This window comes from Pezoporus wallicus, unplaced genomic scaffold, assembly GCF_028554395.1.
Source record: "Pezoporus wallicus isolate ANWC-B61680 ecotype Strahan unplaced genomic scaffold, APGP_CSIRO_Pwel_v1 contig_7073, whole genome shotgun sequence".
Lineage (NCBI taxonomy): Eukaryota > Metazoa > Chordata > Aves > Psittaciformes > Psittacidae > Pezoporus > Pezoporus wallicus.
The window spans coordinates 135,125-153,187 of NW_026641326.1; the positions used below are offsets into that span (position 1 = coordinate 135,125).

General features: G+C 47.1%; 1 protein-coding gene across 2 annotated transcripts in view; it reads right to left on the reverse strand.

The window, feature by feature from the left end:
* The window catches only part of PRICKLE2 (prickle planar cell polarity protein 2), a 105,231-nt gene extending 92,188 nt beyond the window's left edge, over positions 1–13,043 (reverse strand). For both annotated transcript variants that reach the window (XM_057422897.1, XM_057422895.1), the window contains exons 1-2: positions 12,919–13,043; positions 12,535–12,620 (exon numbers count right to left, since the gene is read on the reverse strand). In XM_057422897.1, the coding sequence (XP_057278880.1) occupies positions 12,535–12,620; positions 12,919–12,960 (128 nt within the window). In that variant the 5' untranslated portion in view covers positions 12,961–13,043. The remainder of the gene's footprint in view (positions 1–12,534; positions 12,621–12,918) is intronic.
* Between the last annotated feature and the right edge of the window lie 5,020 nt (positions 13,044–18,063).

The window sequence follows — 18,063 nt, forward strand, 5'->3', positions numbered from 1 at the left end:
AGCTCCAGAAAAGCAATTATCCAGGCACATCAAGACAACAGCATTTCTATCCCGGTGAGGTGTTTAGCAACACACAGGCCAGCCTCTACCCTTGAAATTACTCACGTATTTAATGTCTTTGCTGTCCCAAGCTCTTGTGAAATAACAAGGCAAGGGTGAACGCTGCTTGCTGCAATCCCGTGTAACAAGGAGCTCTGCTGCCCTCCCAAATAGCAGGGCCTATTTAAGAAAAAGCCTTACTACTGTAATCTTGGATTACTCCCTACCACCCAAATCCATTTCATTTTAATTAGTGCCCATTATTATAAAGCCCCTCCAACATTTCCATATTTCTCTGATCACTACATTCCACAAATACTCAGCAGCAAAATCCACCCAGCTGTGTATTTTGCATAAACTGGTTATCTTGAACCACATGCCCTCTCACTCTTCTTACCAGCCCCATATTTTATACAACAGTGTTGACACTTTCAGCCTCTTGCAGGAACACTGCTTTGAGAGATTTAAATTAAGCCCAATCCAAGCAGCTCGATGGGGGAGACAAGAGGAAATCCAAATTCCTCTTGAATTAATGACAGAAGTATGAAAATTCAAGATGGTACCTTATGGTTTCACCAGAAAAACAGCACAAAATCCAGCTACTCTAAGTCTTTTAACAGCACCACAGTGAAGCCAAAAGCTGAGCACTTAAAAAAAAACACAAGGTGCACTGAGAGTTCAATGAGAAACACATCTTGGTAGTGTCTGTGCAGTTATTTAGAGGAGGGGAGAAAGAAAGAAAAAATTAAGTCTATTTCTATTAGAAAACTGATTACACAAGAAGAGGCTCCAGCTGTAATGACTGGCTTTGGGCAATTAAGGACATCTCTGTACCTACAGGAATGGGTCCCTCATTAGCAAACAAGTGCTTCATCTTCCATGTAATGATGCTCCGGGCAGCACACAGCCCTGCTGCCTTGCCCCTGGGGCCAGGGCTGCTTCCTGCTCCATCCACCAAACTCAGTATTTTAAGTGTCCTTAAACAGCAGATAACTTCTAAAGAGAGGGTAATAACCATCCTGCAGACTTTCACAAGAACCCTGCGATTCCACCAGATTGGTTCTGCCAGGAATCAGACTGCAGCACTTCAAACTCCAGCACAGAACCCCCCAGTCCCCAGATGTGCTGCTGCTTTCCTAGGAGGAACAACTCATGATTTCACACACCCCACTTTTATCCATCTTTCAAGATATTTCCTTGACTCGGGATAGTTCCCAATGTCATAAGATGTCTCCAGACTCTGTCTTTGCAAGGAAGATGAAGCCTGCAACCATTCACTAGCTGGGGCCTCTTTGTTTTCCCCTCTCAGCATGCCTCAATCCCCTCCGAAGCTTAACGTAACACCAGGCTGAGCATTAATCAACACAACGTGCGCTCCATCCAACTTCAGCAACCACTACAAATATTACATTTTATATTATGTCCTGGAATTATTTTTATATATATGCCACCCTGTGTCTTTTTATAGACACACTCACACACATACATAAGCAAATATACACACACAGTATTTTATTTCTGCAAAATTAAAGCGTAGTGATTTTTTTCTTCCCTTCAGCCCCAAGCAGCAGCGATGTCGAGCACCCTCTGCTGTACACAGAGACAAATGCTTCTTTGTTTAGAAAGAGCCATTAGTTTTTTATTTAATACTTCTAACTTTACTTCAGACAAAATATTTATTCAACTTCTATTTGATCACTTGGAGTGCAATGCGCAGGACTAATGCCACCAGATTTCCCCTGTCAGACCAAAAGATTCCTATCTCCTACAGGCTGCACCAGCAGAAAGTAAATAGTCTGGGCTGGAACGGCACAGGGCACAGTGTGAAAATGTTTTATTTATACGTTTGAAAATAGAAAAGGGAAATCAGAACAAACAATATAGCTTTATTATGCAGGCATTTATCAGATAGCCTTCACACTTCAGCACATCGCTCCTCTATTAGAGGTACAAGCTGAAACTATCACGTGGCAACATAAAATCATTTTTCTTTTGTAAAGCAGCATTGTTCCTGCTACTGGAAGGAAAGATAATATTAAAACATATTCAAATGTATGTATTTGAAACTGCTACATCGTGTAATAAATTATGCACTCGATATTGAAAATCCAAGCTACGCTGCACAATCCTGACTTAAGAATATTAAGTTTTATTGTCTTCTCACGTCCCAGCTCTTCTCAAATCTGACATTTAAAGGGGATGTGTTTCCAGCACATGGTCTTTATGGCACCAAACACAGATTTAATATGGCATGGGCCCATCTCCATCATGAGTGTTCCCATTTGTTTGGCAGGAAAGAAGAAGAAGGGAATCAGGGAATCAGCCTTATCCCTGCCCCACTGCCACTTCTTCAAATGCGGCATCATCTTAAGCAAAAGCCTGACCTCTGTAGGATTGTGGGTTTGCAAAACCAGGGATCAATTCATCCGCAAAGAGTGAGGGCAGGTTACAAGACAACAAACCCATCAGCATCCCTGCAAAGAGGTCCACATCCATCCAAGGCAGATGGGTCAAAGACCATCCAGGTCTTTCCCCAAGGACCAGTCCCTGACATGACAGCCTGGGGAGGATGAAGCAGCACCATGCAGTATGCAAACATCCAAATCCCCGTTATTGGCATCATGATGTATTTCCCCACCTCTGCTTCATGCTCTTGCAGAAGGAGATGTCTTTTTTTAACCCATCTCTGTGCAACACCTTGGCTCTGCAAGCAGGGCCCATCTGCTCTGCAAAGCTGTGGGCATCTCCACACTGCCCTGGGAGAGGGGCCCTGGGGCCAGAGCACCCATGGGTGCAGTCTCCAGGGATGCCTAAGCCCCCAGGTGCTTCCACACAGCCACCCCGTGCTGTTGGTGGATGAGCTGGTTGCCACCCAGTAGAGCCACACCAGCACAACTGGTTCCACATCCCTTCCAGTGACTCACTGCAAAACCTCTCCATTTCCAGCATTTGTATTCACTTCACAGCTTGGATTTCCTAGAGGAGGCAATAACCAGGAAAACAAGCCTCCTCTTATGCCCTCCTGTAAATGTGCCCACATGAAGCTGACCAAAAATATCCCAGTCTATTTTTCTAAATGAAATCTTTTACCAGCACTTTTTCCTCAACAAAATGTTGGGTTTTTTTTTTTATAACTTTTCATCTTGCTTTTCTCAGGGATTCTTGTCCTAGATTCCCCATCTTGGTTGAAGGCCAAGCATCATGAGCTGAGCCAGAGGGAATATAAAAGCATCTTTCTAAGACGCTATAGAAAGGAAGAAGAATTGGACCCTGGGAGCCAATTCACTTTCATGCCTTGGGTATTTAAGGATCAAACACGCATTTGTGAGCTGACACGAGGTAAAAAGGTAGTTTTGAGACTTTAAGGCGTTAAAGAAGCCTCTGAAAGCATCCTTTTACCAACTAGAGTGCAAGAGAAACCCAGGAGCTGCAATGCATGCTGGAGCATGGCTGCTGAGCCCCTGGGGACAGCCTGTGATGGGGACAGCCAGGCTCACCCACCACTCCTGGTGTCACCATGGCACAGCGCACTCATCACCACTGCTCACTGGCAAAGCAAACAGCTAAAGACAAGGAAACAGTAACCACCTGAGACACGCTAGGGAGGTTTCCTATGGTTACTGCTGCCATGGAAATACTTTTTTGTTAGCTTGATCTAAATAATATCTGGCTCCTTGGCTGCAGGAGGCTTCCTGCAAGCTTGGGTTGGGTCCTTAGACCTGCACCCTGCTATCAGGGTGTGACCACATCAAGCACCGGCTGCCTATAAGAATCTCAAACTCAAACGGGGGGTTTCCTCCCAGCTCTCCCAGCCCATGGCTTGGCTTCAAGAAGAGGAAGAAAGAAAGTGGAAAGAAGGGGGGTGGGAAATAGACATCTTTTACTAATTGCTCACAGATGTGTGCAAGCAGCTCCTATTTCAACTGCCAGCAGCTCCTGCTCTTCCTGATGGGCTTTGGAGCAAGAGAAACCCCTCACAGGGAGACGGACTCTCCTCCATCCATCCACAGGCTCTGCACACGATTTCAGTAATTATATTTATATACTCCCCTTATCAGAGAGAGCAGCCATTATGTCTGTTATCACCACGGCAGCAGCATCTGCACGACGGCAATTGATAGGGGATGAAATATTTGTTGCGATGGCTGAGTACAAAGTGCCTCCCTCCGTGGTAATAATAATTGTAATACTTAGCTCTCCAAGTGTTAGGCTCTAGCATCAGGGCCCCGTGGGGAGCAAAGAGCCACAGGCAGGAAGAAATGGCCCCTCCAGCAGCAGAAGGGAGCACCCCGAGTTTTATATTCACCTCTTGGCCCCAGCACTGGTGAACCTCAGAAAGGCTCTGCACCAATGCCTGGGAGGACACAACAGCCCACCAGAAGTCTCTTTACAGCCATGCTTGGGAGCCTTGCCCTGAAATTAGTTTTCCTCACATCAGACAATTCTGCTAATGTTACAAATTCTTCAGACATTAGATAGTGACTACAGGGATGCTGCGTGCACAGGGAAGAGTCCCCAGCCTGGCTTGGCTGGGAGATTATTCATCAGGGGGGGGGGAAGGCAAATATCCAAATGAGCATCATGAATTGCAAAACCATCTGTCAAAGGTCTCTGCTGATACTATCCAACTTAAGCTTGGTGATACTTAAGCTTGGCCAAACTTAAGCTTGGTGATAGACTTACAACCCAGACAATGAAAACACAATTGATTATTTGAAGAGTGACTCACTAGTGTAATAAGGATGGATTACTAGGCAGGGTGGGGAACGAGTGGGGAGAATGTCTTTGGAAAATAAAAGGCTGCAGATTGACTTTTTAAAGACAAACAGAATGGGAACAAAACCAAAGAAACACTCTTGAAAGCACTGAAGAGACCTCTACAGTGGAGAGCAACAAAGAGGAGAGCACTTGGGGGTTCCCCAGCTGAGGATTGGCGATACCACCCTTTATCCACCCAGTCTGGCTTTCTTTCCAAATTGGTGGCCAGGAGCTTTTTCTTTCATGCCATACAGTGCTCGTGAGAAAGGCCTGTTGTAAACCCTCTATTAAAGGAGTAGGAGTTTTACCTCCCCATTGAACACGTACTGCATGCCCTGGTTGGTGGGATGCATCCTGCAGGGAGCACAGACTGTGCACTCCTGTGGAGCTACCAAGAGGGACGAGGCTTGTGGCAGGACAGGAAAACTCAATAAGCAGATGGGGAAGCCAAAGGCAAGGAAGACATCTCAGCCTGGTGTGCCATGGGACCAATGAGATCCTTCATCTCCAACCTCCTCCAGCCTCCTCTCATCAGAGGCTTCAAAAACTGATTACTCTGGGCTCAGGGTGATGCATAAACTCAGGACTTTACACATGCAGCAGCACTGAGCTGTTAAATCAGTTCACCACATCTTACTAAATCACACACTCTGCGGCACCCAAATCCATAACCACAGCCTCCAGCACCAATGGGTACCATTGCAAGCCAATCCATCCCATTTCTGAGCTTTGCAGGTCTGTCACGGGGAATTCCATCCCTAAAGTCTCTGTGAAGAAGCTGCGCCTTGCCAGTGTCCAGCAGCAGAACTCCACAGCTGAGGCACCGGGAAAGCACTCACCAGCTACCATTCTCCTTTCAGGATGGCAAACCCCACTTGCTCGCACCAGGTAACGTTTTAGTCTTTGCATACCAAGAAACAGCTGTAGTCATTGCCCAAAAATTTAGTGCAAAAACACCCCACAAACTTTTAAAAAGATTCATTTAGTTGTAAAATGGTAATTTTTCAGTATTAGTCTGCTCTGCCCCCTCCCTCATCAGTGTCATTCACATCACTCCAGAAACAGAAGAAAACCCCCAAACCCATAACAGCTTATTAGTGGTTTTTCACCCCATTCACAAAACTAAAATTGCACAAAGCTGCTTCAAAACAGACAGAAAACCTACCCACACTGCTCCTTCTCTAGGGGAAAGTCTGCTTTTCCAGCTTCTGCCAGCAATGGAGCAGGGCAGAGCCCAGCAGCAGAGCAACCCCACTTAAAGCAGCTGCAGACTAGGGCCCTGTGTTCAGCTGAAATTTAATCAAGAAGCGTCTCAAACTCCTTTGAGTTCTTGCAATACAATCCCAAGTGGCTTGTAAAGGACTTCAAACAGGCTCTGTGGGCTTGCCCGGAAACAAGCACATACCTCACCTGCTCTTTCGTACATCGCATACAAAAAATTAAAGAATTCATTTTAGGCTTTTCGCCAGAGACAGCACTGCCTCCAATATTGTAATGCTCTGTTAATGTGCATATCCTGTCTCCCAGCCAACACAAACAGGATACCTTATCAGTCTCGGCTGTTCTAAGTGCTGTTTCAGCATCAGGGCACGAAGATGTGGAAGGGACAGGCCAAAAAATGGGTTGGGAGTTCCTTAAATTCAGCTGCGTGCTTGACATTTATTAAAACATAAGTTGTCCCTGGGCAGGACAAAGCTGATCCTGACACTACAATTGCCCAAACTCCCATCCCAACAGCTTGGTTGCTCCTTGGCAGAGATGCTGTGGGAATGTTGACAGCAGCACAGGCCATCACTAGTTACCCTGCTTCTTCCTTACTGCCACAGGGGTTGGAAATGCAAAGAAAAAGTAGACCCTGATTTTTCAAACACTTATACAAGTGCTTAATCATGCTGGAGTGAGTAAACAGGTCAGCTGAAGCCACTGATGCCAAACAAAGTCCATGCCCTGCATCCTCCTGAGCTGAGATTCAGCAGCCACCTATACCAAACTCCCCCGGGTACTGAGGCTGAAGGACACCGACTTTGTCAATGAGTAACCTGAGGGAATGACTTCTACTTTCTGAGCTGCTTATGACAAACAAAACCTAAACCCAAGCTAACAACACCAACCCTTTTGTGAAAGGCTTGAAAAGTAAGCAGACAAGACCACTTTTATTTTTTGCATCCCCTACAGAGGATGAAAGCATCCTTGGATACAGGCGACTCCTTACCACCCCTGGGGACACGCACAGGTCTCCTGGGGACAGCAGCCTGCTGTCCTCAGGTATTCACCTCTGCAGCAGACCACACCAGATGAATTTTACTTATTTCAGCAGTTTCCCCACTGCAAAATGAAGAACTAGCTAAAACCCCCCAGGCCCGGCACAATTCTCTGCAAAAGCAATGCAACCATGAATCCATTCAAGGTAAGGTATCGGTATTCTCACACCACCAAAGCCTTTCAAATAAACAATGCAGGGTAGTGTGGAATATCTGAATCTTAAAGGAGACAGAGGCACAAAGCAAGTTATTCATGAAAGGCAAAAACTGGGAGTGTGTGTGTGAAAGATACATAACCTACAAAAAATGCTGAAAACATATGGAAGCAATAATCTGTACTCTTTTTTCCTTTTTTTAAAAGTAGAAACAAATGGGTCAGAATTCAGTGTTATTTGTTCACGTGCTGTGTTACAAATATCATTGTTTCTGCTCTCTGGTTAAGGCACTGTGCCTCAAACCAGAGACTCAAATGTGCCAGGGATGAGCCTCCTGGAATGTCCCTGTGCTGGCAGGGCCAGCACCAGGTAACGCAGATCCAGGCTGCAAACACAGGGAGAGTTTCTCATTGCTTTCCACACACGAACAGATATATCCAGAGCAATGGACACAGGACAAACATGAAAAGAAAACAAACATCCACTGCCTGACAATGCTTGCCTGCCTGCTTGACTGTAGGCAACTCCCTGCCTACAGTCAATAAGGCAGAGAAAGAAGTAAAGCAATCTACTCACCACCACCTAGCAACCCCAAACATCTCTGGGTTCTGGTCAACCACCTAATTTACCAAGTCACTATCTCATGACACACATCTCTTTTCTTGTCCATCAGATGCACCTTGCCCATAGGTTTTTGTGGTCAATCACAAGCCTTTGGGTGACCTTGCACCATCTGGGTTCCCCAGGTGGTCTCTCCTAAAAAGCTTGTCCTTGCTAATGGTCCAAGATCCAACAACACTGAATGAGATCAAACTTTGGCACTGGCCACAGTACATGACAGTGGGATGCTGAGTTATGGGAACACATAAATGGTCAAAACAAAACTTCACTTGTTAAAATGGAGCTTTAAGTCAACAGTCACATAAATTTGCCTTGGAAGGTAAGGGCCAGGCACTAAGAGCTGTATAAGCACACATCACTGATATTAGGACCATGATGTGCGACAGCAGTGCATGAAGATAAGCAGACCCCTTCCTACCAAAACATGATTTCAAGGGACAGATTATATGGCATAAGTGAGAAAAAAAAGAGAGACTCCAAGAAGAGATGTAAAACATCTCACACTGAAACTAAAACCCCAGTAAACCAGTCTTTATGTCATATTTACTGCTGTTATTTAAATGCTTCTGCAAACCAGAAGAATAACTATGGCAACAAAGACTTCTCCAAAGGTTTTCAGACACTATTTCTAAAGTTATCTGCTACAGCATCTGAATGCCTTCCCTCTGAAATCAGCTGCATGCCACTGCCTCTGCAGGCTTTGCAAACCAGGTGGTACATCCTCCTTCCTCAAACCAGGGCGCAAATACCATCTTGAGATCTAGGTCTCCTCCATCTACAGTTTTAGCTGGTGCTTTTGGATAGAGAACAGGAAACAGCAAGGTCTGCTGAACTGCAAGAGTATCATTCCTTTTTGCATGGCTTTCTCAAGGAGAAAACAAGCCATGCCTCTGTGTGTTAAACACATGCCAATCTCCCAATACGAAGGATCCGCTATTTTAAATACAGTACTAAGGCTGTAATTTTTCTTTGCCCAGAGTAAATCCGAAATTAGCTCTTCTCAGTAGGCTTAACAGCAGCAAAAGCCACTCGCTCCCTTCCTGGAGCTGCCAACCATTTGTCACCTTTAAGGTTTGCATATTCACACTAATTGCACCACGACTAGGTTATAAATTCCCTCCCTCCTCCCGGACCACCTCCCTCGAAGGCTTTTCTCTGCAAGACATTATGCAAAAGACACTCTTAATGGCTATTCATTCACCGAACTCCAGTGACAGCTTTATTTAATGCCAAAGCTTGTTAACAAGCTGAATGGCACACAGTTTAATGTAATGCAGACCCGATTAGAAAACAGCAACTGGGCTCCTAAGGAGCTGGAAGATTTTCATTGAATTTGATTTCACTTTTTCCACAGTATTGATCTGTTATTAATGAGGCTTTGGTTATGTACATCCAGTCTCCATCCTTCACACCGCAGCCCACACAGATGAACTTTGCAGTCCTTATGTACTTCACTAACAACCTACTATAAAATAAAGGGATGAGATTAGAGGAAGGAGTCACTTTGCTCTTCAGGCCATGAGAAATTGGGGGTTATACCAGTCATAGTTCAATAGCCACGTCCTCACAGACTACACACCCAAGGATGGTGGAACTCAATTTTCATTCTTTTCACTCATTTTCACACACAAGCCATTTACCTTCTCCTCTTTGGGGCTAAATGATTTCAAACTGAAAACTGAATTTCTGTGTTACTACAAGAGGCAGGGGTCTGTGGCACACAGGAGGTACGAGAGCTCCAGCTTAACTGTGTCTGCAACACGGGGTGTTTCCAATTCCTTGCTTTCACCAAAATAGTGTTAAATATGCTAACACTTTTACAGGATAATTCACTCAAATTTGAGATTATAATTTCAGAGCATAATTAAGAAGATTCAAAAACCAAACTCTACAACCAGGGACATTTTTTAGTCACTTAGCAATATGCTTTCATTATCATTTTGCACATCACCTACAGCACAGAGAGCAGTTTTATTCTAAAAAGAAAAGAGTTCTGCAGAACACAACTCATTTTTGAGTGGTTTCCCTGGCTCAGGAATGATCAATTCAACCAATGCTTAAAGTCAGCTCTCAAATCTGAGAAAAGTGGCTTTTAAGGGAACATAAGGGCACAGAAACCTTTGGTATCTAATGAAGCCATTTGCCTGCTTGACAGAGTAGCTGCACAGCTCACACCTAAAATCACAGGTAACTAGAAAATGCACATTCTTGCAGAATTATGTACATGACAGTGCTATAACAGCAATGGTTTCAGTGCCTGCCAGCTTATAAATAATTTTTCTTCTCCCTAAAGCATATCACCAATTCCCATCTTTGAAGCAGAAAGGTCCCATTTACATTTATCAGCAAAACTCTGCTATTAAAGGATTATGAAAAGGCTTACAGATCCCTAATGGTTAATTGATCAGGGTTTGTGTCCTTAATCTGTGGATCTCCTCATAAACCCTTGCTTTCTTCCAAGCCCATTCTGCATGTTAAGGTGGTGGTGAGCATCCTCAGCAAGAGCTGGTTATACCACAGAGGGCACAGCCTCCCGAGCACATTTTCAACCTTCAAAACTACTATTAATAATTGCCCTTCTTATATGTACCTGGTTTTAATAGACCAGTAGTTAGTAAAAAATGAATGTGCTTCCTCTCAATTGTGTTCTGGCAAATAGGTTGTCTTTATTTAATTGCCTAATTATTCTTATATCAAGGCAATTAAATGTGTATGTGCAGGAGACCTCCCAGCCTGTCCAGTCCCCAGTGTAAGGTAACTTGGTGTAAGGTCTAACTTGGCTCAGTGGGGTGCAAACCTGGATGGAGCACACAAGCTGCAATGCCTCTGAGTGCTGACTCCCACTGGTACCCAATGGGCTCCCATCCTTCTCCTGCTCCAGGGGAGGTAGCCCTTCCTTCCTCAGAGAAGGCTGCTGGTAGATTCCATGCAGTTTTACCCAAAATCAAGGAGGGTTTCTGAGGGTCAGGGGTCCCTCACAGAAGGGTAGGCAAGAGACAGCTACGAGTGGTCCTGACAGGCTGGAGCCTCCTGCTCTACCTCCTCCTGCACTTAGGGCTTTGCAGGATGTGGCACAGTGGGCCAGTGTGGAGGGCACAAGGTGGAAAGAGCCACGACACCACTCTCACCTGAACCCAGCTGGGTGCCTCTTCTGCTGAGCCACTTGGCCTTCAATGGGATGCAACCAAAATTCACTTAATTCATCAAAAGCTACAGGACAGTTGCACCCTCTGACACAGCGAAACACAAACCACAGCACCTCGTAAGCAGAGGAGAAAGTTTTGGTGACCATGGATTTTCTTACCCTATATTTGAAAGTTCTCCTTGACACTTTTAAGCATTATAAAGCTGCTCTGCAACAACTCCAGGCAACCAGGGACAGTTCAGGAAATAATTTATAAGCCCTGGAAAGAAGACAACTCATGGGTGACCTTATAAATCTATTAACACACTTGTGGCAGACTCACCCTTGGGAGGGTGTCAGGACACCATAGCTCCCACAGCCCAGGATGAAGGGGACACATTTACACCTTCATCTTCTGAAGGTCTGTATTGGGACACAACGAACCTGGCTGTGCCACCAGCACCTGCAGGGCTGGGACCACAGTGAAGTCTCACATGCCTCCACACACCCTTCAGGGAACACCTCAGCCCACAGGCCCCATCCTACCACCCCTCAGAGTAAATGCATCACCAAATGATGATTTACAAGGCTAAAGCTTAAGATACAACTGAAAGGGAATAAATCAATCCCCATCCTTGCCTTGAACCCACGCTTTAATCTGCTAGGATACAGCCCTGAGAATAGGGCAGAAGCCTGGAGGAGTACCAAGCATGGCAGATGCTGGAGAAAACAGTAAACCCTATAAAATCAGGTTAAAGGGTCACCAAGGGCTCCATAGCCTACTAAGTCTGTGCACCAGCTCCCAGAGCCCACAGCCCAGATTTAACATCACCCTGTCCCAGATCGCCCACAAGCAGGAATTCATTTCTAGGCAGCACAATGCAGGGAGGAGAGAAGGGGCAGATGTAGTATGAGGTCAGGGCTCTCGCTGTGCCTCATAGGCACTGGCGGGCTTGTAAAGAGACACAACAGAAATAGTCAAGAATACTTGTTCAACCTACACACCCCTCGCCCATTTCAACAGCTGCATCTCTGCTTGGCATCACAGAGGGGATAAATCCCACTATGGTGGGAGATAAAGATTTCCACGTGGTGATCTGGTGCAAACCATACAGAACCCTTTCAGCCCAAATGCCCCCTTCGCACCCCCACCCTGCACAAGTTGTCCCCACCAGGTGATGGTGGTTTTGGCCCTCAGCATAACCCGGGGCAGCAGGATGAGGCCCTGACCGCAGCAGGGAGCAGACGGGCTGCAAGGTGGTAATTAGCAAACCAGTTACCCCAGTCCCGGTCCGGATCCTGCTGCGCCCCGCACCAGCGGCAGGCACGGACAGACCAGCATGCTGCACGGCAGGGCTGGCAAACCCACCCATCCAGAGCACCGGCCAGCGCGGGGAACGCGTTTAAGATTAACACGAGTGCTCCTCAAAGAGCCACATTCACACCTCGGAGGCGCACAGAGTTGGGAGCGAGCCACAAACCCCTGCGAAGGGAGAGGCGGAGCGAGATCCATAGGGATCCCGCTGCCCTCTGGGGGAACGGGGCGAGGGGACACGGGAGTTTCTCCGGGCCTTACCTCCACTTATGCAGGGCGAAGCCAGGACACTGGTCCCCGCAGGTGTTGCAGGGCTGGCCCCGCTCCGGCTCCCCCGACGCCGTCAGCTGCAACAGACCGAGAAAGTCAGCCCCGGCCCCTCCGCTGCGGGACGGGAAGTGCCTGCGGGACAGGGGACACGCACCCGGGAGAAAAGAGGGACCGATGGGGAAAACGGGCGAGAGAAGGGGCAGGGGAAGGAACGAGGGGGACGCACCCAGAGGAAGGGGGCACTGGAGGGCAGCGAGGAGGCGGATCCACACGCACCACACCGGGGGCACAGCCCGAGCGGGCGGCGGGACAGATCCACAGGTTGGAGCGGGGCAGGGAGGGGAATGCACGCAGAACCCCGCTTCCGGTACTCACCGACCGGCTGGAGAGCCGCTTGCGGGAGCCGCGGCCGAACATGGCACCGCCACGCTCCGCGGAGCCGAGCCCAGCCCAACTGCGCGCCTGCGGCCGCCCCGTCCCGTCCCTCCGCCCGCAGCGCTCCCGCCCCTTCACCCCGCCCCTCGGCACGGCAGGCACCGCCCCGGGAGGGCCCGGCCGCGCCCCCACCCCGGGCCGGCGGTTCCCGAGTCCCGCTGGAGCTGTCATCGTTCCGCTCCAGAGTTAACGGCTCTCCCTTGCCCAGCCGCGCTCGGACAGCTCATTACGCTCCGGAGCACGGGTGTTAATCAAACAGAGATGAAGGGCCCACGGATGGGTTCCGGAGAGCTGAAGTTGCTGCTCTGAGCACGTCAGAGAGCCTTCTTTTGTTACGGGCAAAGGCAGGGAGCAAACAGCCCGGGTTCCTGCTGGGCTTCTGTTCCCTTCCTCGTGGAGAGCAATTCAAGTCCACAAACATGATTAGGATGCAGCAGAAACACTGTCGTGTGAAATGTGTTTGCAGCCTGGGATGTCGGACGAGGGCACAAAACACCTGTAAGAGCCCCAGAGCTCCTTCCTGAGCTACACGTGGGGCTAGGAGCTGTGGCGCGTGTGGAGCCATTGGGCAACCATGACACCACACATCAGCATGCTCTTGTTAGGTCTACCGTGTGCTGCAAAGGGATGCCCACAGCCAACAACCAGCCCATAAGCCTGGGGATTTGCAATCAAACAGTTCATCTGGCTCAAGGCAGTGCAGAAGGAAACGGAGAGAAGGGGGAGCAGCAAATATGCTTCACGCAGCATAGGGGGCCTCAGGAACTTGTTCCCAGTGGGGATGGAGCAGCTTCGCCATTAGCATTTCACAGCTTCACCCCCTGGTTGTGGTTGTTCATAGACCCTGCTTCTCCCTCCCCTGCTTCCCTACCTCTTTGTTCCTTTGCCTTGCTACCTCACAGCTGGTTAAATACATAATGCTTTGATTTTTCTCCCCCCTCCCCCCCCTCCCCCTTTAATCAGTTCCCATTTTTGTTAATTTTTCACTTGTACCTTCCTCTCTTGGAGTCAGAAATGAGGCTGGGAGCTTCTTGGTTTGAAGAGTCTCAGGCAAAAAGTTTCAGGGAGATATTCAGCCTTTCCTCTCGTAAATGTTGGGGAGAAAAGGGAAAAAAACAGGGACTTTTATCATGGAGAAAGTGTTCTTTTCCCCAGGCTTTCTTCATGTCATTTGGAAAATATTGACATCCCTCCTGGCTCTGTTTTTCTGTCATTGCTATTTTTACCCTTCCAAAACCCTCCAGCTTCCCTCCATTGCTCTCATCTGCTAAATTTCCTCATCATTTTCCTTCTTGGTCTCTCTCCCAGTTCTCAGCTCATAAAGTGGTGCATGAATATGCTATAAGCTCTCGAGGGAGGAGGGGATCTCTTAAATACACACACATTTTATCACATAGTGGCAACTGGTTGCAGATTTGACCTCATATTAAAATATCCCTACTTATAAGCTGCATCTAATGTCAGATCCAGTAGTATCAGGGTGATGAGTTACTGTTAACTCCACTGAAGGTCAATGGGATTTCAGGGAACAAGCATCATGCAAGAGAGAGCCTGAAAACCTGCAGCATTTTGGGTGTCTTGCATAAGAGTCAGAATATTTAAAACTCCAATTAAAACTGCTGAAATAAAAGCACTATTGGATACAGGACTTATAACAAGATTCAGCGTGCTGTGGGAAATGCTTTAAAGGTGACCCACAAATCCTTTTTAATTGCCTTGCTGTTGCAAGAGATGCTGTGCGCCCTCAATAACAGGGCTGGCGAGGACATCTGCTATAAGTTTAAAACAGCAAAAGTAAGTCAAAGTTGGAGGGTAAATTCCTTGGAGGTGTGGCTGCGCTGAATCACTGCTCCAGTCTTCTGATGAAGAGGCAGGTCCTAAATTGCTTCTTAAAACAAGGCAGGTTGGTCCCCTCCCTCCATCCCAAGCTCTTCATGTAACTTTCCTGCTACCCTGCATGGCTTGTATCCTCCAGCATTACTTCAGCAGATACTGCAGACGCTGGTGGGTGACTCCTCAGTATGCAGGCAAGAGGCAGGGAAGGCTCTGAGCATCACAGCTTGCACCAGTGTGTCAATGGGAAGTGTTCCTGCCTGTGGCAGGGAGTTGGAACTGGATGAGCTTTAAGATCCCTTCCAACCAAAACCATTCTACGATTCTGTGAAAGAATAGAGGAGATAAGGGCTCAGCCTGGGACTGCAGAAGATGCAGATAAGGGGAGTGCTCACTGCTCCCATCCTGGTTATGTCTGGGAGGTGCCTTGGGAAATCATGTACCACCCAGAGCCATAAAATATGTATATAGCAAAGACTCCAATGGAATCAGGTCCTTAGTGACTTTTAGGTTTCTAAATGTCTCATAGAAACAGCAGTTTCCCTCTGGCCCAAGATATCCAGGACAAATAAAGGGCTAGTCAGGAGGTCTCTGCCCACATTTTAGGGATGCTCAGATGCTGCATTTACATAAGGAAACAGCCAGGCCAGAACATCATCTCTGGGATGTATTTGGGAAAAGGAGGGGAAACATTATCTCACTGGCCTGAACACTCTTCTTCTCTTTCCTCCCCCAGAAAAGCTGCCAAGAGTAAAGATCTCTCAGGAAATAAACTCCCACTCCCTTGTTGTCACCATGTTCAAAGGGGATGATGCACACATCCTGGCATGTTCCCCTGGGCAGGGGACAGCAACACAGCTCCAGCCCTACTTGTGGCACCACAAAAGGTCCTTTTGAAAGTGGTTCTTGTAGGTTTGTTTTTAGAAACATGTAGATCTTTCTCTTAAAACAGACTCAGCTTGGAGGTAGGGGGTGTCAGATACTGCTGTCACATAGGCTCAGAAACAGACACACATGGATAATATATGCCAGACACTTTGTCTGACAAATTATTGTTTCTGCTGTCACTTAAATTGTTCTGTATACCATCTTCCCCTCCCATTTTTCTTTCAACCAAACCTGCCTAGAGATGACACTTTCCTCAGCCCTTCCCATGACTAAACCCGTCTAAAACCCAGTTTACTCCATTCATGCACTGTGAGATGGGCCCCTTTCCTTTTTGAAGTTATGGATGGGTGAGAGGAGGGAAATGACAGAGATGCTCTTCTTTTCCTGCTTGCCATTGTAGTTGGTACTGCAGAAATAATTATGATTAAAAGCAAAGAGCTCAAGGAAAAGTAAAATGCAGCTCCTGTGTTAGCTTTCCATCATGCTCAGCTGTGCAGGGGCTGACATGGGCTCAGTCTTCCTGATCGGATAAATACACTTCTTCAAGCAAATTCAGCCTCTGGCAGCAGCAGGTGGAAAGAACAAGCTCATATTGCTGCGGAGCTGTTCTGCTTGCCTGGTCTCACGGTTTGTCCCCAGTCTCGCAGCTCTGACAAGTCTCATTTCTAGTGTTGCCTCACTGCTGTACGTGGTGGAAAGGAGATGCTATTAGGACACTGCTCTCCCAGTGACCTCCATCCCCTTTGGGACATCATCTTGAGCAATAGGAGCACTAAGTCACTTGTGTCCAAGCTCAGTGGGTAGTTCTTACCACCCAGGAAGAGGAGTTGCATGTCCACAGCAGTAGCTGCAGCCAGGGGTTGGGAAATACAGGGACAACTCATCCCACCAAAGACTATGGAGTCTGCCTGCAGCTCTGGCCCAGCACTTCTGGAAGGGAGTTAGCTGGCAGACACACTTTCATGTATGGAGCCAGGAAACTTTGCTAGTCTTTCCAGGAAAGTGCCCCCAGCTCTTCTATCCTGCAATCTGTGCTTCTTGTTAAGAAATCACCTCCAAAATACCTTCGGAATGCTCTTAGCATCAGCTCTGATACCCCTGTGCCTTCTACAGCCTTGCCCTGACTGTCAGCACTGGTGCAGCAATGCCACCAACAGAAAACCCTGGAGTAAGGCAGAAAACAGTTCATATTTTGACTGCTGGACCCATACATTGCTCCCCTCCTCGATGTCAAGGTTAATTTGGCTGTTCCTTGTGTTTCCTCCTGCTAGCAGCCTGCGCAGTTGAATTACAACTCAACACGAAGCCTGTCGCCATACAGTACCCTGAAGGCAATAAATGTCTGACTGTTATTAGGCAGTTACTGTCTGAAACCCTTCAACAACAAAAGAAGAGCTTAAATATGCCTCTAAGTGCCACAGCTGATGAAGGGGCATGCTAGGGACCAGACATCTTTTTTAGTTCATAGCTCTTCCACCAAGCCTCCTTCTTCCTGGGTAAATGTGCTCCCATGAGGGTCTTTTAGGAGGGAAACAATTCAGTGTTCCTGCTCATTCCATCTTTGAGATTTGTAGTTACTGCAGGCAGAAAAGGCTGTGCCTAAACCCCTGTTTGAGGTGGGGATATGGAATTTCAATCTGTGCTGTGCATAACAGGAACCCAGGCCGGCATGAATCATTCTATGTTACTTTGGTTTTAAATGTTTTTTGCACTGCGTAGGCTTTTCTAGGGCATATTCCATCAGGCACATACCGGTCAAATTCCCTTTGAACATTTATTACACTGTTAGCTTGCAGTACACACACTTCAGATGTCAGAAACAGCAACAAAGTGGGCTTAGCAACTTAACAAAACCCTTCCATCATTTCTGCAGATCACCATACATTTTTCCAAGTGCTCTTTATCACAGCCATTTGACTACTATTTTTTTGCTGTATTTGTCAGTTCTGAGGTATTTTGATTAAAGCCCTACTGAGTAATTTCACATTTTTTCCTTCATCAATACACTGATTTGTAAATATCCCAGGAAATTCTTTTTTGTCCTCCCACCCAGGAATGCAAATTGCCGTTATGTACTCCCCAAGGTATCTCCAAACAATCCTTCTCCTTTTAACCTTAGGATTTTATTGTGTTAGTTGCTAGGTAACTGAGTAAGATTTACAGCCATCTATTGTTAATTTTGAAGGTGGGCTTCAATTTCCTTGTAAATAGCATTTGGGAGTTGGAGTCCACACCAATATAAACTTCCAGCCCAGTCCCACTCCATGCACTTGTAATGGAATGTGGAGCCAAGGGGATACATAAAGCTTATCCCTCCAAAAAAGGGCTCTGCCCTTCACAAACTGGGTACTGGAGGGACCACCA